Source organism: Natator depressus, chromosome 5 (assembly GCF_965152275.1).
Source record: "Natator depressus isolate rNatDep1 chromosome 5, rNatDep2.hap1, whole genome shotgun sequence".
In the NCBI taxonomy this organism is placed as follows: domain Eukaryota; kingdom Metazoa; phylum Chordata; order Testudines; family Cheloniidae; genus Natator; species Natator depressus.
Window position 1 is genome coordinate 90,364,465 of NC_134238.1, and position 23,655 is coordinate 90,388,119.

The 23,655-nt window shown below is 43.9% G+C and overlaps 2 protein-coding genes across 4 annotated transcripts in view; both read left to right on the forward strand.

The window, feature by feature from the left end:
* Positions 1-23,655, forward strand: part of FRMD3 (FERM domain containing 3) — a 220,029-nt gene that overhangs the window by 91,025 nt on the left and 105,349 nt on the right. For all 3 annotated transcript variants that reach the window (XM_074953197.1, XM_074953196.1, XM_074953198.1), the window contains exon 3: positions 14,067-14,109. In XM_074953197.1, the coding sequence (XP_074809298.1) occupies positions 14,067-14,109 (43 nt within the window). The remainder of the gene's footprint in view (positions 1-14,066; positions 14,110-23,655) is intronic.
* LOC141987898 (uncharacterized) lies at positions 1,836-5,270 on the forward strand. Its single transcript, XM_074953739.1, has 4 exons — positions 1,836-1,905; positions 2,849-2,940; positions 4,032-4,383; positions 4,963-5,270. Exons 1-4 carry the CDS (start codon positions 1,836-1,838, stop codon positions 5,268-5,270), a joined length of 822 nt encoding a protein of 273 aa, XP_074809840.1.

Genomic DNA, 23,655 nt, shown 5'->3' on the forward strand with positions numbered 1-23,655 from the left:
TCTTTGCTTAAGACAGACCTCCATTAGGAACATGCATTAAAAACACCATATAGAGTTATCTTATAACTTCACATACAATGTTGACACACATTTTATCAGGACCATACTGATCAGCAAATTATGAATTTTAAAATGATACCTCACAAGGCTTACTTTGTACATTATTATTACAGTGGTGTGTAGGGTGTGAATACAGGGGTACATTCGATCACAGAATTGCGGGGCCAAACAATTAGTTTTAAGAGAGAGCTGACCAAATTTATGAGCGCAACTGTCTGACTCAGTTGCTTGTGACGTGGGAAGAAGGGGTCAACTGCCCTGGGGCTCACTTCCTGTTTAGGTCTTGTATTTCTAAGGCTCATGCTTCAGGGTTTCAGCTGGCCACCTGCAGGGATCAGGAAGGCATTGTTTTCCTCCCCCAATATAGTCTGGGCATTTTAAAAATCTCCTTCCTCTGAAGTATCAGGGATGGCCAGGGCTGGAGATGGGTCACTGGACAGGGGAGAGTCAGTGCTTTGAGGGGGCAGTGAACATTCTCAGGCGCTTAACGCTCACCTGCACAGATCTAACTGATCGCCATATGTCGGATTGGGAAGGAATTTTCTCCCAAGTCAGTTTGGCAGTGACCTTGGTTTTTTTCCCCCCCGTTCCTCTGCAGCATGTGGGTGAGGGTCACTAGTCAGTATTATGTGGGTATATCACATTAAATAATTTCCCTGCCATTGCAGGGGCTTCAGGCACTGGTGTACCACACTCCCTCCTATTCTCTGCCTGTGGCACATAATAGTCTAGTCTTTGGTGGGACTCATTTATTTTGGTCTCCTTTCCACTGTTGGGCTTAGTGTGCAGGTGGTGGGTGGTGGTGGTGGCGGCCTGTGATACACAGGAGGTCAGACTAGACGATCGAGTGGTCTATTCTGGCCTTAAACTCTGTGACTCTGAGTGTTGCCTTTGAGCTCACTAGCCCAGAGGGTTGGCTGGATGGCCTCATCAGTGTAAATCTGAAATAAATCTTCAGCTGAAAGTGCATCTCAGTCCTTGCCAACTATACATCAATCAGGGAAATGCTGAACCTCTGTCCATTCATGGATGGTGCTGCTACTGGCACTGCCAGACTGTCATTTCTGCTGAGGGGCACTAATATAGCCAAGGTCACAGCTGCTCCTCTCTTACTACGATCTTACATATGGTAATGCGAACAGCACCTCTATAATTATAGTAGCACCCGGGAGTGAAGTCAGGACTCATTATTCTAGATGCTGATCATACTCATTGGAAGAGACAGTCCCTTGCCCAAAGAACTTAGTCTAATTTAAGACAAGGCAACCACAAGTGGGTTTGTCAAATCGTAGGAGGGCCTGGGGGAGGAAGGATGAGGGAAGTAGGAATAAGAACACATGATTCCGTAGGTTAACTATGTGCTCTGCTTGATGGCTATGGATCATTCAGCGTTTTTCCTCTTGAAGAAAAATACCAGCAGTCTGCAATCCTAGAGGTGGGAGTGCCAGCAGTATGCAAACTGGATGACATGGAGGAGTAGGAGGGGGGAAGAGAGATTGTGTCACAATGTTGTTTTCCTCGGGAAGTGATTCAGAATATGTGCTGGCATAGGGAAATAGGCAGCAGGGGACTAGGCTTGGGCCACACAAGCGGCTTCTTTTGCTGCACCAAGTGGTGCTCATCATGAATTAAATAGGAGTATGTGGTTTTGGAGAGGATTCGACTGTGGGTTTCTCCCATGTCACATTACTGTATGTTCATACAGCTTGTGTGATATTCGTTGTACGAAGCTGAAATATCTGCCAGGCCACACTACTGGTTTTCAGCCCACAACAATGCAGCTGAAGGCCACCAACGCTGGTGGTCTTGTTCTCGTAGCTGTTCTTCTAGAGCAGATTCATCCCTGTACTGGTGAAGAAACCAATGCAGGGACTGAGAGGTGTTTGCTTGTGCCGCCCCTATTCTGGGGTCTCCTGGGTGCTGCCCAAATGAGTGTCCCTGTAGGATGCCCTGTGAGCTATTATATCAATGCAGAATAGCCAGGTTGTAACAGCACACTCCTCTCTCCCTAGAGCTCGTTCCTGCTGTGGAAAGCCCCTGTCATGCTTCCTATATTAGGAGCTCCTGCTGGGGATGCAGAGCTAGTGGCAAGGCTCCAGACCTGCTGGGTAGTCCCCTTACACTGTGGATATTGCTTGTGGGACACTTGGAGCTGGTGTTGACAACTTTGCATCAGCTCTACCAGCATAAAGTGGTCACCCATGAATTCCTGTCTGTGCCTGGATGTCCTGTACTAGCTATAGCTGCTGTTACTGTTGTTTGTCCTTCTCTGTGTCTGTTCTTGGCAATGACCTGAAGAAAGGAACTGCATTGTGACTAAAAAGGGGTTGTTTCTTGTTTTGTTTTTTCAAAGAAGGGGTGCAGGATGGTATTTATCTTAAAGTTTAGCTTTGGATTGAAGTTTGGATAAAAGACTTTAATTTTGTTCCATCTCCAGTAGTTTTTCAATAATATTGCAATGTATCTTCTATATGTTCTTGTGCTCTTTGCATCTGGTTGTCCTGTTTAAAATGGACAAACTTGGTTTCTTAGGCACACAACAAGATGATACAACTGTACAGTGACTACTGACCTCTGTTATGTGACAGACCCAAACTTTTGCATTCCTGACTCAAATCATATAACTGGGATCAGGAAATAAAACTCAGGGTCTTACTGTACTTCTCTTTGTCACATCTTTATAACAATCTTTCAGTTTCTGCTTCTATCCCAAAACTCCGTATGAGGCTCTAATTTATAACAGAGGCTTTTGGGTTTTTTTGTTTTTGTTTTACTGTTCCTTCTTCAGATAATTCTTGTTACCTCTTCCATGAACAGAAGCAAACTGCTTCCACTTTGAAAAGTCCAGGAAACTGCTTCCCTATAGCATACAAAATTATAGTAAAATGACTGTTGCATGAATGGGCATCTTTAGCGCTAAATACAGGTTGGTTGGAATGCACTTATGAAATCTGGCATTCTCCTTGTAATCCCATTCAGCCACATGCACTCCTGAGTATGTGATTGAACACTGTCTTCTGAATATGACCAATATTCATACTATTTGGCAAACTTCCCCCTTCCCACATCCTTGCCAAACAGGGGCCTGATCCAAAGTGCACTGCAGTCAATGGGAGTCTTCCCTATGGTCAGGCCCCAGGTTCCCAGTGTTGGTCCATGATTTGTTCATCAATAAATCTTCATGGGTTTAATTTAGCTTTTTAAGATAATAATCCCTGTATTGTGTGGAGTTTCCAGGGAGAGTAGCAGGGGATTGCAACATTGGACTCTACGCTGTTTTCCTATTCTGTGGGCTGCTGTGGAGTGTTGCTGGGCCATGGTCTTGGAGCAGTGTGAGGTGGTGCTGGGAGCTATGGGGCCTGCAAGTATATCATCTGACCCTTAGCCCTGGTCTACACTAGGACTTTAGGTCGAATTTAGCAGCATTAAATCGATGTAAACCTGCACCCGTCCACACGATGAAGCCCTTTATTTCGACTTAAAGGGCTCTTAAAATCGATTTCCTTACTCCACCCCTGACAAGTGGATTAGCGCTTAAATCGGCCTTGCCGGGTCGAATTTGGGGTACTGTGGACACAATTCGACGGTATTGGCCTCCGGGAGCTATCCCAGAGTGCTCCATTTTGACCGCTCTGGACAGCACTCTCAACTCAGATGCACTGGCCAGGTAGACAGGAAAAGAACCGCGAACTTTTGAATCTCATTTCCTGTTTGGCCAGCGTGGCAAGCTGCAGGTGACCATGCAGAGCTCATCAGCAGAGGTGACCATGATGGAGTCTCAGAATCGCAAAAGAGCTCCAGCATGGACTGAACGGGAGGTACGGGATCTGATCGCTGTATGGGGAGAGGAATCCGTGCTATCAGAACTCCGTTCCAGTTTTCGAAATGCCAAAACCTTTGTCAAGATCTCCCAGGGCATGAAGGACAGAGGCCATAACAGGGACCCGAAGCAGTGCCACGTGAAACTGAAGGAGCTGAGGCAAGCCTACCAGAAAACCAGAGAGGCGAATGGCCGCTCCGGGTCAGAGCCCCAAACATGCCGCTTCTATGATGAGCTGCATGCCATTTTAGGGGGTTCAGCCACCACTACCCCAGCCGTGTTGTTTGACTCCTTCAATGGAGATGGAGGCAATACGGAAGCAGGTTTTGGGGACGAAGAAGATGATGATGATGACGAGGTTGTAGATAGCTCACAGCAAGCAAGCGGAGAAACCGGTTTTCCCGACAGCCAGGAACTGTTTCTCACCCTGGACCTGGAGCCAGTACCCCCTGAACCCACCCAAGGCTGCCTCCTGGACCCAGCAGGCGGAGAAGGGACCTCCGGTGAGTGTACCTTTTAAAATACTATACATGGTTTAAAAGCAAGCATGTGAAAGGATTACTTTGCCCTGGCATTCGCGGCTCTCCTGGATATACTCCCAAAGCCTTTGCAAAAGGTTTCTGGGGAGGGCAGACTTATTGCGTCCTTCATGGTAGGACACTTTACCACTCCAGGCCAGTAACACGTACTCGGGAATCATTGTACAACAAAGCATTGCAGTGTATGTTTGCTGGCGTTCAAGCAACATCCGTTCGTGTGTTATCCTCAGGAGAGTGAGATATAATCCATGGTCACCTGGTTGAAATAGGGTGCTTTTCTTCAGGGGACACTCAGAGGAGCCCATTCCTGCTGGGCTGTTTGCCTGCGGCTGAACAGAAATGTTCCCCGCTGTTAGCCACAGGGAGGGGGGAGGGTTGAGGGGGTAGCCACGCGGTGGGGGGAGGCAAAATGCGACCTTGTAACGAAAGCACATGTGCTATGTATGTAATGTTAACAGCAAGGTTTACCCTGAAAGAGTGTAGCCAGTGTTTTATAAAATGTGTCTTTTTAAATACCGCTGTCCCTTTTCTTTTCTCCACCAGCTGCATGTGTTTCAATGATCACAGGATCTTCTCCTTCCCAGAGGCTAGTGAAGATTAGAAAGAAAAAAAAACACACTCGAGATGAAATGTTCTCCGAGCTCATGCTGTCCTCCCACACTGACAGAGCACAGACGAATGCGTGGAGGCAAATAATGTCAGACTGCAGGAAAGCACAAAATGACCAGGAGGAGAGGTGGCGGGCTGAAGAGAGGGCTGAAGCTCGAATGTGGCGACAGCGTGATGAGGAGGCAGGATTCAATGCTGAGGCTGCTGGAGGACCAAACCAGTATGCTCCAGTGTATGGTTGAGCTGCAGCAAAGGCAGCTGGAGCACAGACTGCCACTACAGCCCCTGTGTAACCAACCGCCCTCCTCCCCAAGTTCCATAGCCTCCACACCCAGACGCCCAAGAACGCGGTGGGGTGGCCAGCGGCCAACCAGCCACTCCACCACAGAGGATTGCCCCAAAAAAAGAAGGCTGTCATTCAATAAATTTTAAAATTGTAAACTTTTAAAGTGCTGTGTGGCATTTTCCTTCCCTCCTCCACCACCCCTCCTGGGCTACCTTGGTAGTCATCCCTCTATTTGTGTGATGAATGAATAAAGAATGCATGAATGTGAAGCAACAATGACTTTATTGCCTCTGCAAGAGGTGATCAAAGGGAGGAGGGGAGGGTGGTTAGCTTACAAGGAAGTAGAGTGAACCAAGGGGCGGGGGGTTTCATCAAGGAGAAACAAACAGAACTTTCACACCGTAGCCTGGCCAGTCATGAAACTGGTTTTCAAAGCCTCTCTGATGCGTACCGCACCCTCCTGTGCTCTTCTAACCGCCCTGGTGTCTGGCTGCGCATAACCAGCAGCCAGGCGATTTGCCTCAACCTCCCACCCCGCCATAAACGTCTCCCCCTTACTCTCACAGATATTGTGGAGCACACAGCAAGCAGTAATAACAGTGGGAATATTGGTTTCGCTGAGGTCTAACCGAGTCAGTAAACTGCGCCAGCGCACCTTTAAACGTCCAAATGCACATTCTACCACCATTCTGCACTTGCTCAGCCTGTAGTTGAACAGCTCCTGACTGCTGTCCAGGCTGCCTGTGTACGGCTTCATGAGCCATGGCATTAAGGGGTAGGCTGGGTCCCCAAGGATACATATAGGCATTTCAACATCACCAACAGTTATTTTCTGGTCTGGGAATAAAGTCCCTTCTTGAAGCTTTTGAAACAGACCAGAGTTCCTGAAGATGCAAGCGTCATGTACCTTTCCCGGCCATCCCACGTTGATGTTGGTGAAACGTCCCTTGTGATCCACCAGAGCTTGCAGCACTATTGAAAAGTACCCCTTGCGGTTTATGTACTCGCCGGCTTGGTGCTCCGGTGCCAAGATAGGGATATGGGTTCCGTCTATGGCCCCACCACAGTTAGGGAATCCCATTGCAGCAAAGCCATCCACTATGACCTGCACATTTCCCAAGGTCACTACCCTGGATATCAGCAGATCTTTGATTGCGTGGGCTACTTGCATCACAGCAGCCCCCACAGTAGATTTGCCCACTCCAAATTGATTCCGAACTGACCGGTAGCTGTCTGGCGTTGCAAGCTTCCACAGGGCTATCGCCACTCGCTTCTCAACTGTGAGGGCTGCTCTCATCTTGGTATTCATGCGCTTCAGGGCAGGGGAAAGCAAGTCACAAAGTTCCATGAAAGTGCCCTTACGCATGCGAAAGTTTCGCAGCCACTGGGAATCGTCCCAGACCTGCAACACTATGCGGTCCCACCAGTCTGTGCTTGTTTCCCGAGCCCAGAATTGGCGTTCCACAGCATGAACCTGCCCCATTAGCACCATTATGCATGCATAGGCAGGGCCCATGCTTTCAGAGAAATCTGTGTCCATGTCCTGATCACTCACGTGACCGCGCTGACGTCGCCTCCTCGCCCGGTAGCGCTTTGCCAGGTTCTGGTGCTGCATATACTGCTGGATAATGCGTGTGGTGTTTAATGTGCTCCTAATTGCCAAAGTGAGCTGAGCGGACTCCATGCTTGCCTTGGTATGGCGTCCGCACAGAAAAAAGGCGCGGAATGATTGTCTGCCGTTGCTCTGACGGAGGGAGGGGCGACTGACGACACGGCTTACAGGGTTGGCTTCAGGAGGCTAAAATCCACAAAGGGGGTGGCTTTACATCAAGGAGTAGTTCAGGCAGGACTTCACGGAGGGTTCCAATAAGAAATGGTGCACCTAAGTTATTGTTCTTATTGGAACAAGGAGGTTAGCCTGGCCTCTGATTGATACATGGCTAGATCTACCTCGCAGCACCTTCTCTGTGAGTGACTGCAGTGTGACCTAGAGGAATGAGTCCCCTAGACAGGGGAGGAGGCAAATGAGTACAAAACAAATCTGGTCTATTTCTTGTTTTGATCCACTCCATCTATCTTTTACATCTTTGGCTGGCAGCAGAGGGTGCAGAAGGACTGCAAGCCATCCACATCTCATGGCTGCTCGGCAGAAGATGGCACAGTACGACTGCTAGCCATCCTCATCTCTTGCCTGCCTGGCAGAAGATGGCACAGTACGATTGCTAGCCATCGTCATCTCTTGCCTGCCCGGCAGAAGATGGTACAATACGATTGCTAGCCATCGTCATCTCTTGCCTGCCCGGCAGAAGATGGTACAATACGACTACTAGCAATCCGTATTGCCTGCCTGCTCACCATTAGATGGTTCAATACGACTGACTGCAGGACTAAAGAGAATGACCTGGTCAAGTCACCAAAAATTTAGTCCCTGCGCCCATGTCTGCCCAGGCGCTCCCAGCCGACGTGGCCAGGAGCACCTCGGACATGACGAGGACGGCTACCAGTCATACTGCACCGTCTGCTGCCAGAAGGCAATGGGTTGCTGCTACTGTGTAGCAATGCCGTACCGCGTCTGCCAGCACCCAGGAGACATACGGTGACGGTTACCTGAGCGGGCTCCATGCTTGCGGTGGTATGGCGTCCGCACAGGTAACTCAGGAAAAAAGGCGCGAAACGATTGTCTGCCCTTGCCTTCACAGAGGGAGGGAGGGAATGGGGGCCGGACAATATGTACCCAGAACCACCCGCGACAATGTTTTAGCCCAATCAGAGTGCTCCATTGGGCTGCTCTGGACAGCACTCTCAACTCAGATGCACGATTGTTTGCCGTTGCTCTGACGCAGGGAGGGGCGACTGAGGACACGGCTTACAGGGTTGACTTCACGGAGGGTTCCAATAAGAAATGGTGCACCTAAGTTATTGTTCTTATTGGAACAAGGAGGTTAGCCTGGCCTCTGATTGATACATGGCTAGATCTACCTCGCTGCACCTTCTCTGTGAGTGACTGCAGTGTGACCTAGAGGAATGATTCCTCTAGATAGGGGAGGAGGCAAATGAGTACAAAACAAATCTGGTCTATTTCTTGTTTTGATCCACTCCATCTATCTTTTACATCTTTGGCTGGCAGCAGACGGTGCAGAAGGACATATTGCCTGCCTGCTCACCATAAGACGGTTCAATAGGACTGACTGCCGGACTAAAGAGAATGACCTGGTCAAGTCACTAAAAATTTAGTCCCTGCGCCCATGTCTGCCCAGGCGCTCCTGATCGACCTCACACAGGCGACCAGGAGTACCTCGGACATGACGAGGACGGCTACCAGTCGTATTGTACCGTCTGCTGCCACAAGGCAATGGGTTGCTGCTACTGTGTAGCAATGCCGTGCCGCGTCTGCCAGCACCCAGGAGACATACGGTGACGGTTACCTGAGTGGGCTCCATGCTTGCGGTGGTATGGCGTCCGCACAGGTAACTCAGGAAAAAAGGCGCGAAACAATTGTCTGCCCTTGCTTTCACGGAGGGAGGGAGGGAAGGGGGGGACTGACGATATGTACCCAGAACCACCCGCGACAATGTTTCAGCCCCATCAGGCATTGGGATCTCAACCCAGAATTCCAATGGGCAGCGGAGACTGCGGGAACTGTGGGATAGCTACCCACAGTGCAACGCTCCGGAAGTCGACTCTAGCCTCGGTACTGTGGAAGCACTCCGCCGAGTTAATGCACTTCTGTGGGGACACACACACTCGAATATATAAAACCGATTTCTAAAAAACCGACTTCTACAAATTCTACCTTATTCCGTAGTGTAGACATACCCTTACACTGTCCCTGAGAGGAGGGTTGGGAGGCTCCTTGCACTCTCCTTACCCCACTGTTCTCAATCTCTCAGATATATAAATAAATCCTACGCATAATCTGGCCCTGTATGTCAGTTAATTACATTAAATGAAATAATCAGTTTGTTAAATATACTTATGTGGAAAAGCTCTGGTGCTTTCTGGGTTAAATATTATGTATTTTTAAATTGTTTTTCGCCCTGTGGTGTCCTTTCTAACTGTAAATTTTTTGCTGTGGAAGCATGCATAACACATCAGCATTGTGGGTCAATAAGAGGACACCTGGCGTCGTAAATAGCTACTCAGTGTCACTTTTCTGCTGATCAGAGGTGAATACTTTTAGGCTTAGTCTACACTACCAATTTATGTCAGTATAACTGCATCGCTCAGGGCTGTGGAAAATCCACACCCCTGAGTGACGGCGTGCTGACCTAACTCGCGGTGTAGTCAGCAACAGCATGATGTTGATGGGAGGGCTTCTCCTGTCAACATAGCTACTGTCTCTCAGAAAGGTGGATTACCTACGCCAACAGGACAAGCTCTCCCATTGGCGTAGGTAGTGTCTTCACGGAAGCGCTCCAGCTGCGCAGCTGCCTTGGTGCAGCTGCACTTTTGCAGCCTTTTAAGTGTCAACATGCCATTACAAAGTAAAGCCCCATTTAGTTAAAAATGCAGCACATAATGAGAAGCACTGCAGTTACAGGTGCATCCTAGGGGAGGGAAATAGGAGTCAAATTGCTTTAACATTCAGAGATCCTGTTGTTACTAACTTGTTCAGTTATTATACTTGCCTGACAACTAGAGTGAATAAAAGGAGTTGGTCTGAATAAGATCAGATCATTCTAATTGTTCTGTAAGTGTCACAGGGACCATCAGTGGCCTCTGAATGTCTCCAGTAATGCTGTTTAAAAATTGGAATTTCTATTGTACACGAAATTCTGATATTTTGGCCTTTTGTTTTTGCCCCAAATTGGGACAAAAGGTCAAAATACTGATTTTTTTTTTTAATGGAAAGTTTAGGAAAAAATTCAATTTATAAATGTCAGAATATCCCATATCAACGTTTTTGCTAGAAACTAGGTATTTCAACACTCCTGAATCAAAATATTTAATGTTGGCTAGGGTTGATATTAAATTGTGTCTGCCTGAGCTGCTGAGCACGAGAGTGGCTGAGTTGCCACACGAGAGTTATAATTCAGATGCCCCATACTCCCATTCTTTTCTGTGGGCCAGGCTCCCTGGTAGGAGTCCATCTCCTGTATTGCACTATGGCAATGGGTTTCCCATGATTAAGGATCTGATTCTGTCACGGATTCCATGATTTCAACAGACCCCCCGTGACTTCTTCGTCTTTAGCCAGCCACGATGGTGGGGCTGGAGCAGCTGTCAGCCCACACCCAGGAGCAGTGGTGGGGTTGGAGTAGTGGCCTGGGGCCAGAACAGTAGCTGGTTGGGCTGGTGGTTAGCCCCCGCTGCAGGAGCAGCAGCTGGGGCTGGAGCAGCGGCCGGTCTGAGTCAATGCTGCAGAAAGAGCGGCGGGACTGGAGCAGTGGCTGGTGGTCAGCCTGTGGCAGGGGTCCAATTGTTAGTCGTCCTGTGTCCCGTCCCCCCCCGTCCCCCCGCCCCCCCGGTATTTTTAGTAAAAGTCAGGGACAGGTCATGGGCTTCTGTGAATTTTTGTTTAATGCCCATGACCTGTCGGTGACTTTTACTAAAAATACCTGTGACAAAAAATCTTAACCTTACCCATGATGCATCATGGTGGGTCAGCCAGAGGGGAGACCACAGTGTATCAAAGGAGATGCAGTCCAGCCAGGGAGTCCAGTCCATAGAGAAAAATAGGGACATGAGGCACCCAAACTGTCTTTTTTCATGAGGGAGTGCAGCAACACAGGTGAGCAGAGTTTAATGTCAAACTGACCTGAAAACATTGTTTAATTTGGCTTAACCCCCCCCCCCCCACACACACATTTTAAATAAAACATTTTGTTTCAGTTTTCCAGGAGAAATTTGAAAAATGTCAGTACAATTTGAAAATTTCCCAAAGAAGATTTTGATTTTGCATAAAGACTTTCTGTAGCAAAAACCATTGTGAGAATTCCCAAACAGCTGTAGTCTGCAGGGACCCTTTGCTGAGAAATACATCTCCCCTTCCTCACATGTAGAAGCCTTAATTTGGTCCTAAATATAAACACTATTTCATAGTCTGAGACTAAATATAACATTAATACTCTGTGAGGTGTAGTCTAGGTTAATATCTATTTCTGCAAAGGTAGAAGAGAGATATTAAGAGAGAATCTTTCAAAACTCTACATAGAACATTCAAAAAATGTACAGTGGTGGAGCCTTTCAAAGGCACAAACAACAGTTAGGTTGTCTGTGCCTTTGACAATCTCCACCAATACACTACAGGAAAAAGCTGATGTAACTGCTCAGATGTCTCAGATACCCAGCTGAATGCTTCCTCCGCATGTGTATTCAAACAAGCTATCCTTAAATTCCCCTGATCCCCACTGATGGAAGGTCATCACAGAAACTTGATCTTTTAAGCACTGTTTTGATCCCTCTTTAACCTTGAAGCAAAAAATCTAATCTGATGAATTAGCCTCAATTTTGCTTGGTAAATAATAGAAGCTGCAATGTTTAACTGAAATTCAACTCTGAGCAAAACAGTTTTTTTCTTTTGGTGTTTGTGACACATGAAATAAATCTGCATCCTAGCATTTTAAGGCACACACAGCTATGTACAGTGTTTTTCAGTCCTGGCATAGTGTATGGGAAACAGCAGAGACACTTACTTCAGCCTGGCCTTTTAAAAAGAAAATGGCAAACAAAAACAGCTTGCTTCAGTCAGGGATAAAAGGAACATTTCTTAACTCTCAAATTCTCCTGCATACCAAGTCAGCAGGGTCATCACTTTCCAAGTGTCTCCTTCCTACCTGAATCTGGGCCCAGGAGCTTCCTGGCCCTGCCTGAACGGAGATGGGAGAGAGTGCAAATTCCTTATATCCCTACTCTAATGAGCTCCGTGTTAATCCCTTCCCTACTCACTTAGCATGGGTTATGTAGATCCTACTGCAAACTCTTTAGAATATATATCTGTAGTTTCCTCAATAATCGCCTACTTCCCACCAAGAAATTCTCTAAAATGCATTATTCCAGTGCAAGGTGAACAACATTTTATCACGTGTAATCCAAGCTGTTTTGTAGATTTGGGGGGGGGGGGGGGAGATCATCAAATAAGTGCTAGTACATTTTCCAGTAAGTTCGTGACGGTCATGCTTTTTAAACACCCTAGTTTAAAAACTGCTTTTCTGGTTTTTAAATTTATTCCAGTCTTAATTTTTTTCTCCAACTTTCTCCGCCCAAGGATGAAATGTGGTGTGGGATATGTCAGGGAGGAGGAATGGGTTTCTTTTTGAGGCAGTTAGGGATGGGCTTTAAAATCAACCTAAAATAACTATGGAGCAGTGCTTGCCACCCAGAATACTGCCATTAATACTGATGCTTAACAGCCCTAAATTGTGAGTTGCACACCTTCAGAAATGTGTTTTTTAGAGGCATTTGTCTTTCATTCTCAATTGTACATGAGCAACCCACTACACCACTAATTACAGCTGAATTTAGCTGTTTCTTCAGGCAGTCACCAGTTTGTTTCTAAATTAAATTACTGTACCACCCCATTAACAAGTACTGTAAATTACCTTGAGCTTGTTCTGCATGTTGGTACCATTACAATAGCTATGACAGGCAATACTACAGACATTGTAGGCACTGAAAAAGCCCCTTTCTCCTGGTATTTTTTTACATTGCTTAGTGCCCCTATACAACTTTTAAAGGTTGATTTTGAGCTAGCATGTACGAGGCCCCACAGTGTTGATTATGCTTTGTGAAGTTGAACAGCACACTTGCTGACCAACTGTTGCTGCAGAACAAATCTCATTTTAATGTGGAGATTTTTCACGTACATGAAAAATCTCAGTGGAAAGGCTGCTTCAAAAGTGACAAATGAGTATCAACCCATCCATACATCGGTCAAAACAGCTGCCTCGGTGGCTCAGCTCAATGTTGTTGCAATTGCTAGTTAAGTGCCCTAGTCCATCTACTGCTGAGATCCGAGTCCAAGATATTTGTATAGGTATGAGTCCATCTTGCAGGACTGAAAATCTCTCCCAACCTCATACTGTTTGTTGTTCCAAAGAAGACAAAAATTTACTAATGTTAGCTATTATTACCCTGTCCCCCGTGGGCTGTGAAGAGACCAAAACATGTCCATAATCACCCATTGTGCATTGTATGATCCTAATAGCGACACCATTCAATTTAAAATGTATTTTGTCCTTTCCCATTTTTGTTTTTGATCAGGTTTCCAGTTCTTGCTGGAAAAGGATAGGAACTTTTATGCTGATATGGGTTGAGAGTGTAAAACTTAGTATATGCAGCAGTTGTAAAGACTATACTATGTATCCAATTCATTAATGGGATTAGCAAATATAGGTTTTAGATTCTGAATGGTCTCTCTCCTTATTTCACAAACATGAACATCTCCTTTGGAATAGAGGAGGAAAAAATAAGGTCTAAATCACTGCTGGGGACTGATCAGTGGCGCTACTCTGATTGAATGGATCTCTTTGGAATGCTTGTTGTATCATGCTAAATAGAGACAATAAATAGCAATTCTTACTCTATTATTAGAGCATCATTTGTGTATATAATTGTGCCATACTCTCTCTATATACTATGGTTATACTGTAACACAATGGAGTTGTTTTCTCTACCTTTGAGGTGCCCCCTATAAACTAGCTTTTACTGGAAAATGAAAATATTGTGTGTCAGTTTATCACAGCCTCTTAATTTTAAGTATATGCTGTACTGTACAACACGTTAACTGCTGACCTCTGCTCTTTCTTTTCAGCACTGGCTTGAGCCCAACAAGTCCATCTCCAAGCAAATGAAATGTAAGTGCTAACAGCCCACTTTGTCTTGGTACTCTGTTTTGAAATGCCCATGAGTTGTGTTGTGTTTCTCTGCAGTCATTTACAGTGTGTTTTGTTTGTTTCCTGGTGTTCTTGCTGAAGCCCTGTGAACTCTATACTCTCCTCACTACTTCTGATATTGTACAGCACTTACCATCAAGGCCCTTCATTATGACTACAGACTTTCTGGGTTAAGACTATAACCAGATGCCTGGCAACATCTCTGGAGTGATTCAGTGCATCCTTCCCTCATGAAAAGAACTGAGTGCTCTGGCTCTGTTGTGCACCCAGTCCTTTTCAGACTATAGAAACAAGACACAGTGGCAATCAAACTGGAGTCTTCTGCCTTGTGGCAATGCAGAGTGTGAAGGCTGGTTCACCCTGAAAAGTTACGTAAGCATAGAATGTCTCTCGGATATGAAAAATCCATCTCCTCCCCACAAGAGTTAAAATTGAACTAACCCCTTGTGTAAATAGCACTAGGTCAGCAAAAGAATTATTCCATCGACCTAGCTACCACCTCTCGGGGAGGTGGATTACCTGCAGTGACGGGAGTACTCCCTCCCATTGCTGTAAGTAAGTGTCTACACTGAAATTCTACAGCGGTGCAGCTGCATTGCTGCGTCTGTACTGCTTTAGTGTTTTATGTGTAGACACAGCCCTATACCATCAGTTCAGTCCACTAATCTCAAATGCTAGATAGTTTCAGTGGGCTGCTAAATACCAGGAACAGTCAAGCAGAAAATTACAACACATGACATTTGGCTATCAATTAATTTAAGGGTAGTCTTATTTTAAATTTTTATTTTTTTTATTTTTCCCCCTCCCCTCCCCTGTTCCCCCTTCCTTTCCCACCCCAGAAGGGAGAGAAAAGGAGTGAGGTGGGAGAGAAAAGGAGAGTGACATAGAATCGTAGAACTGGAAGGGACCTTGAGAGGTCATCTAGTCCAGTCCCCTGCAATTGTGGCAGGACTAACTATTATCTAGACCATCCCTGACAGGTGTTTGTCTAACCTGTTCTTTAAAATCTCCAATGATGGAAATTCCGCAACCTTCCTAGGCAATTTATTCCAGTGCTTAACCACCCTGACAGGAAGTTCTTCCTAATGTCCAATCTAAACCTCCCTTGCTGCAATTTAAGCCTATTGCTTCTTGTCCTACCCTCAGAGGTTAAGGAGAATAATTTTTCTCCCTTTTCCTCATAACAACCTTTTATGTACTTGAAAACTATTCTGTCCCTTCTCAATCTTCTCTTCTACAATCTAAACAAACCCAATTTTTTCAATCTTCTCTCATAGATCATGTTTTCTAGACTATAATCATTTTTGTTGCTCTTCTCTGGACTTTCTCCAATTTGTCCATATCTTCCCTGAAATGTGGCGCCCAGAATTGGACACAGTACTCCAGATGAAGCCTAATCTGTGCAGAGTAGAGCAGAAAAATTACTTCTCATGTCTTGCTTACAACAATCCTGGTGATAATACATCCCAGAATGATGTTTGCTTTTTTTGCAATGGCGTTACACTGCTCACTCATATTTAACTGGACGTTTTGGTTTCTATTCACTAGGAATTAATCAAAGATTTCTAAAAAGTTAGACTAAATCTTTTCACATTTGTCTGAGCTTCCTGTTTTCCAAAACCTTGCCTGCTCTTTAGCGGTCAGATCAGCCAAGTTGCTTTGGAAATGTTATGGCCTGGATTATTTTTTCATAAATGGACCAATAACAAAGTAAGCAAAAGTTCAGTAAGCAAAACTACTTTGCTTGTCAATGCTTTCCTTCCAGGAGCTGAGGAGAGTGTTCGCTTCATAGTCTATGGAGACTTGAAATCAGTCATTGGGGTCTGCTGCTTGATTTACTAAAGAGTGTTGTCAACCTGCTTTATTTATGACTGGAGGGAGAATTTTGCTCACATGCCATTGAAGGCATAATCTTTTTGAAAAAAACATGAATGCTTCAGTATAGAGTTTGATTCCACTGGGTGGCAGAGTTCACATTACTTACATATGAGGCTATTTCATTATTTTAAAATGTGGTGAGACTGAAGAGGTGAAATTTAATGTTTGCTTTTATCTACTATGCAAAAAAAAAGAGGGTAGTTCGTAAACAAATGTATTGATTGGAAGATAGAGCATCCTTCAAGAACTTCCAGCTGCCAGAAGTTGGGACTGGATGACAGGGAATGGATCACTCAAAATTGCCCTGTTCTCACAGCAGGGACCTGCAAGTTTATTTGTCAAAGGCCATACACACCTAAGTCATCATACCAATGATAACTAATAAGCACTTTTAAAAAATACCCAAAATGAATGTTCATTTTATCCAGCAAAAAGCATTTTTTCTTGTATAAATCAAAAATATCTAATATATCTCAGAGGTTCAGATTCAAAAGCCATTTTTATAACTTAAGGGTATTCACTAATAAATAAATATATTAAAAAATAAAAAATGAAATCATGATTCCAGGTGGGCCAAAGGAAAACCTGAGATCAGTAGAGGATAAGGAGTATGAAAACAAGAACGAGGAAGTGATTGGTAAACAGATCAAATAGGACAGCCTTCAGTTAAAAACTTCTGTGTGGGGGACTGGAGAAGGAGTAGGAGAGGGATGGTAGGGAGTATTTTACATGGAGTGTCTTAGATAGGGACTTTATGTAAAAAGTTAGGAATAATAGTAAGCATAATATAGAGAATTCAGAAAACAGTGATACGCTGTCATGGGGGACATCCGTTCCCTTACGGTGCAAAAATAGGCTGTTCTTACTACTAATGATTTAAAATGTTCTAAACGTAATTGACCAGTGAGATTTAGACAGGATTACGAAGCTCTTGGTTAGATAGAGCAAAAGTACAGAAAAGCATGGAAAAAACCCATTTGTGTCTGTAACCAGACTGTTTACTTGATCTCAGCTGGCATATGCGGGGATTTAATTTTCCTCCAGCACAGTACCAAGCTTTCTATATATTGTATTCACAGAGAGTGCAGCATTGATGAGCAGACAGGAACGGATGGGAATAGTTTTCTTATGCATATTTTATCAGGGACTAGATTTCTTGGTGTTGAATAATACATAAAACAATTCAAACATAATCCCTGTATTTAATCATGTTACAAAGCTATCGTATTTCAGCAGCCATACATTCAATAGGTCATAATAATTCTTGTAAGAAAGTTTTAAGGTACACTGGATAAGTTATATTGATTTTTTTTTATATGATGCTCTGCAATTTCCTCCTCTTTAACTATGGTAAGAGTGTTGTTTATATTTAGTAAGAATACCTGGAAGTGGAGAGGAATCTCTGCTCTATTTTGTCATGTACTAATACATTAGCCTGCTTTGGGACAACACAGTATGAGTGCTGCCACAGCATCCAGCCTTTCTCCTAGCACTTTACTTTTAGTTTTCTACCTTCATTAGTAAGTTGAGTGCATCAGAACATTTGGTACACAAGTTCTAAGTATACCCCCTGGCCATTTTTACTGCCCTTAGTTCTGCCTGTGAAAGGAAACATGCTCTCAAGGGTCTCCCATTTGTTGAACTACTGCCAGTTTCATTTTTTACAGGTCAAAAATCTGTCCAGGGCTAGCAATCAATAGATTTGTCCTGCACGCTTCAGACTTCTTGTCAGTGGGATCAACTTACACTAATGTATTATTAGAAAATTCACAAAGGTGCCCCTTTGGTAAGTAGGGTAGATGTCTTTGTAGAACTAGGAATTACATTTTTTTTCTCTTCTGTACACATCTGTCCTTGGGGTGAATTTGCTATATTAAGAGTCATAAAGACAAAGCAACACTCCTTCCTCTCTCCTCCCAAAATGTTGATCTATAAAGTTTCCTTCTCCCTCCATCACCCTCAAGTTTCTTGAGGCAAATTCTGCCCTTGGTTATGCCAGAATGGCTCCCTCAACAGCAGTGCTGAGTGTATTCAAGGGTGCAATTTGTCCACCCCTTTTTTTTAAAAAAAGTAAATTGTGTGTGTACTACGTACTGTAGCCATTCTGTAAACTTGGCTCATTGGGGAGAAACATTCAGTCCTATGGGGTCTAGTTCCCGACTGGCCTTTATAATTGTTATGGAAGGAAATGATATGGTAGAAGGAATAAAATCTGTGAAGATCAGTTCTGTGGCTTGATTGGTAACACATTGCTCTACAATCCACAAAATCAGAGTTTGTATTAGGCTTCAGCAGCCTGGCTCCTAGGATGAGCTGGGATGATATTCTTGGCACGAGGCCATTGCAATTTGTTAATCTCTCACCACCTCCACTCCTAATGACATTGCTATCTGGGAGTAGTGTAATTTGTTTGCTATGCTAGCCAAAAGGGTTCGGGCAGCAGCGCTCTCAGAACACGCGCACCCGATGCTCCCGAGAAGAGGTGAAGTTAGGTAGTCCAGAATGAAGAGAGATGCAGAAATTAGACCCGTTCAGAACTTCATAACAAAATATTAAATCAAGCAAAGCTCACCTGACTTTCATTGTTGCAGTGAAACCTAAACCAAAGGCCAGGTTTGTCTAAGGCAGTGGTTCCCAAACTTTAACAACCAGTGAACCCCTTTCACTAAAATGTCAAGTCTTGTGAACCCCCTCCTAAAAATGAATATTTCCAGGGATTTTCTCCTTTACCTGAGTATAAATTATAAAAGCAGTGATCTTGGAAATATAAAATTTGTTTTTATGCCATGCTTATTACACACTATTATTAATTATTATTTATCATTACAGTATTTTTACTGCATTACGAAAACAGCAACACTCTTCCAAGATCTCACTTTCGTAGCTTGTATCACTTTGAATAATCCTGTTCTAAGACAAGGCTCCTGTGTTTCATCAAGGAGTATCAGATGTGAAACGGCATGAAGGTATTTAAGAAGCCAACTCAAAGAGTTCCTCCTGCACAAGCATTCAAGTCTTGAGCAAACACCACACGTTACAACAAAGCTTAAACTTATTCTTCATAATAATTTTAAAAACAATACTAGCTTCCTATTTAATTTTAAAAACAGCAAAAAATATCCACCTTTCCATTTCTTATAAGGAGTCTTGAAGCTCATCAGTGTGATAGATATGCTTGCTTTGATCTGCTTAGCTCTTGGAAGTCCAGGGGCTCCAGGCTCCTGGCACCATGCTGCCCAGGGTCCCTATGGACAATTCTGTCTGCCATTAGGGAATTTTTTCCTGAGAACCCCCTGTAACATTTCATGAACCCCGAGGGGTTCACGAACCCCAGTTTGGGAACCACTGGTCTAAGGGTACATTGACATTGCAATTAAACCCTGCAGCTGGCCTATGCCACCTGAATGGGGTTTGGGCTGTAAGGGGCTGTTTAATTGCAGTGTAGATGTTTGGGCTCGGGCTGGAGCCTGGGCTCTAGGACCTTGCAGGGTTGGGGGTCTGCGAGCTCGGGCTGCAGCCTGAGCCCAAACATGTATACCACAATTAAACAGCCCCTTAGCCTGAGCCCCATGAACCCAAGTCAGCTGGCATGGGCCAGCTGTGGGTCTCTAAATAAAGTGTAGACATACCCTAAGCATTCTGAGTTTTAAAAACTGTCTGAAACTTGATTTTAATTGAGTTTGGTTCTGACTTTTCTGCAACCTATTAGAAACAGACACTGAGAGAAAAATTCAATAGATGTGACTCCATGCAAAGCAAAGTGGGTAGAAAGGGTTTGCATGAATCCCTGTTTAAGTAGTTTTGTTAAATCATATATTCCTTCCCATATGATCACTTCCCTTTAACAAAGTCTTGTTAAAATACTTTGAATCATTAGGTTTGTCAACAGGCTGTGTTCTCTTCCTACCTGTGTTGTGCAGTAATTGAGGAAGAACCTGTGATATGGAATTTTATGGTGCATTTGGTATCCCTCTCCTCCCCTTCCCCCAAAACAAAAACCAAAAATCCCCACCACATACAGACTAGCATTCTCTCAGGCTCACTTACAGGTGTTCAGCAAGTGGATTGCATAAACATTTGATGTACTTGCCAAGAGGGGAAGCAGAATAATGGCATATCCTCAGGGTTCTCCAGAGATTTTTCTGCAGAGCTGATGAACAATAGGAAATATTTGGATACTAGATTTTTTTTTTTTTTTAAAAAGCCTGCTAGCTTTTAAGGTTAACACTGCCCAGGCAACATGGAACATCACTGAGGTAGGCAGAAAGTTTTCTGCATACTTGCACTCTCAGAAATACAGAAATAGCTTAAACATCTGCTTTTGGACTTCAGTGACTGCCTCTCTTCCATGTTGTTGGTTGAAAGTAACAGTGTTATTGGGGGTATATATGGAGCCCTGTCACTCTGTCCTCATGCAAAGGCAGCTTGTTTAAGAAATCCTACCAGTTGGCATGCCTCTCTACTTGCCACCCATCCACCTGAAGTTTCTGGATTATGTTTTACACCTGCTTTTCACGAGTTTTTGTTTCAAGAGGATTTTTCTGATATAAATAGCTGTTCTCCAGAATAGGGTTGCTTTTGATGATGATCACTCTGTGAACGAAGTGACGGAAGAAGTGAGTGTATAGTTTTTCTTAGGCATATCATTCTCCTGAAATTGTCTAGTCAACTCTCCTTGCCTTGTATTTGAAGAGCAGAGCTGTTCAGGTGGGTTTGCTTTGAAACATTTATGAGACAGATACTCGTACACCAGTGTGTGTAGTGAAAGGACACAAGGCCCTCATTATTCTAGAAATCATTGTTGATGCCTAGTTTCAACTAAGAACTTCTTACAATTAAGTGTTGCTTTCTGCAACTGGGTATAAATACAAACATTACAATTAATTGCCTGGAAACATGCCATGTTATGTGTAAAGTTCCTTCACATGGAATTTGTGTCTTGATTTACTGCAGCTGACAGTTTCAATGTAGGATATAATTCAAGTGGATTTTATTCCATTTACTTCCTTCACCTCCCGAGTTCTGTTAGTATATAAACTGCTGAATTAATAACCTAATTGTGAGGAAGTTGCAGCCAGTGCAATTCTCTGTCCTACAATCCTTTGAAATAATTATAATTATGAATATATTTAAGCAATATGGCAAAGCCTCACAGGAGGAAATCATGACAAAGCCTTAGGGCATTTTTTCTACAGCAGCTGGTCCTTATCTGACAGATAAAGGACTTCTCTGACAGAAAAGCCTTATAGCTATTATAAACCCAATTATATTCTCCTTGGGGTTTTATTTTTGTTTATTTTTGTATTTATTTTTGTTTTTTGGTGGAGAAATTTTCTTTTGAAAATGAAGTTCTGTTTTATTTGTCACCGTTTCCACTTTTAATGTCTGAGTGATTGGTTGAACGTAATTCTGTCTTAGGAAAGTGACTGGCAAGCTTGATAATCATGTTTCCCCTGAACCAGTAGTGTTTGTTGCTGTTCTTGTGGTCATGCCTGCTGTCATAAAATGTATAGGAATGTGTGAGAGAGATGATTATTTTTTCTTGCTGTTGACTTCAGTGCTGTAATATGCACAAAATAAGGACTTTACTTGCTGGTCACTTACACTGAAAAGATTGATTACTAGGATTCCATTAGGCTTATGATTATTTTAAAAGTAAAATGGGGGAAAGAAATTGTATGAGTTCCCCCCCCATGTTGGTTGATCTGCCTCATTTATCAATGGGGGGGGGGAAGGAGAATACTGTACCTAATAACCTTCAATTCAAAGAAATATAGGATATCTTGTAGTCACTTTCCTGGGATTGGATAGATAGGGTCTGTCAAGGTTCCTTCCCCACTCTGAACTCTAGGGTACAGATGTGGGGACCTGCATGAAAGACCCCCCCAAGCTTATTTTTACAAGCTTAGGTTAAAAACTTTCCCAAGGTACAAACTCTGCCTTGTCCTTGAACTGTATGCTGCCACCACCAAGCATGTTAAATAAAGAACAGGGAAAGAGCCCACTTGGAGACGTCTTCCCCCAAAATATCCCGCCAAGCCTTACACCCCCTTTCCTGGGGAAGGCTTGATAAAAATCCTCACGAATTTGTACAGGGGAACACAGACCCAAACCCTTGGATCTTAAGAACAATGAAAAATCAATCGGGTTCTTAAAAGAAGAATTTTAATTAAAAGATAAAAGAATCACCTCTGTAAAATCAGCATGGTAAATACCTTACAGGGTAATCAGATTCAAAACATAGAGAATCCCTCTAGGCAAAACCTTAAGTTACAAAAAGACACAAAAACAGGAATATACATTCCATCCAGCACAGAGTATTTTACCAGCCATTAAACAAAAGGAAATCTAACGCATTTCTAACTAGATTACTTACTAACTAACAGAAGTTCTGAGACTGCATTCCTGATCTGTTCCCGGCAAAAGCATTCCACAGACAGACAAACCCTTTGTTTTCCCCCCACCCCTCCAGATTTGAAAGTATCTTGTCTCCTCATTGGTCATTTTGGTCAGGTGCCAGCGAGGTTATCTTAGCTTCTTAACTCTTTACAGGTGAAAGGGTTTTGCCTCTGGCCAGGAGGGATTTTATAGCACTGTATACAGAAAGGTGGTTACCCTTCCCTTTATTTTTATGACAGGGCCACATTTGTTCTGAACAACACTGTAATTAGGATCATAGGACAGAACTTGTTAGTGATGTTGTCATCTTTCTTTTCAAAATGTCCATGAAATGTCACATGCTAAGGGGAAAAATATTGAAGATTTTGGGCTAGATTCATGATCCATGTCTGCCTATGGGCTACTCTGAAGCCCAAAATAGCCACAGCACAAGGCACTATACCTATGGTTACTCTTCATCCAAGACCCAGTGCTGGCCCAATGCTGTTCTTGCTCCTGGGGAATTCTCCCTGGGGCTGTTATGGCTCCTTTATGTCCGCCGCACATCGCCAGCATGGGGGCCAGAATTTGACCTTTCTTTATCTCTTTAGATGTGTTTTTCCCTGTGTGAAAAACAATGTCTTGAACCAAAGCCCCCACTGAAACCCATGGGAGTCTTTTCATTGACTTCAGTGGTCTTTGGATCAGGCCCACTATGCGTTAGGGCCCTGCACTAGCCTATAGCATGTACTAGCTCTTTATGTGGTGATTTCATACATGGCTAGCTCTGAATCTGACAGCAGCTCTTTTCATTTGGGGGGGGGGTTCACTTGACCTTCCACTTTGCCCCCTCACAGCGCACCTGATGAGTATACAGTAAACCTCCAGAAGTTTACTCCCTTCTCTGTTTTACTGCTGGATTGCAATTGTATTCGGAAGACGTTGGCATTGTGTTTGATAACAAGGAACCAGATCCAAAGTCCACAGAAGGCAAAGCCAATGTGAGTCTTTCTTTAGACTTCAGTTGGCTTTGGGTCAGGCCTATGATCAATTAGCTTCAGTATTCAAACACTGACCATGGCATAGTCACTGTATTGTACATTGTGGAGTAACAGAAATATACAGAGAAAAGATAGAAAACTCTGTGCCATTGTGAGTTGAACCAAACTCATTGCTCTGTCTCCATTTACTTATGTATTCTCTTCTCCACTAACACCTTCTACTTGTGTCCTTTCCCTTTCTTTATTTTTG

Coding starts and splice junctions, on each gene's coding strand:
- LOC141987898 (XM_074953739.1), top strand. CDS start 1,836: ATGCAGCTGAAGGCCACCAACGCTGGTGGTCTTGTTCTCGTAGCTGTT. Junction 2,941..4,031: donor CTATAGCATACAAAATTATA/GTAAAATGACTG, acceptor GTGAAACTGAAG/GAGCTGAGGCAAGCCTACCA. Junction 4,384..4,962: donor AGGCGGAGAAGGGACCTCCG/GTGAGTGTACCT, acceptor TTTCTCCACCAG/CTGCATGTGTTTCAATGATC.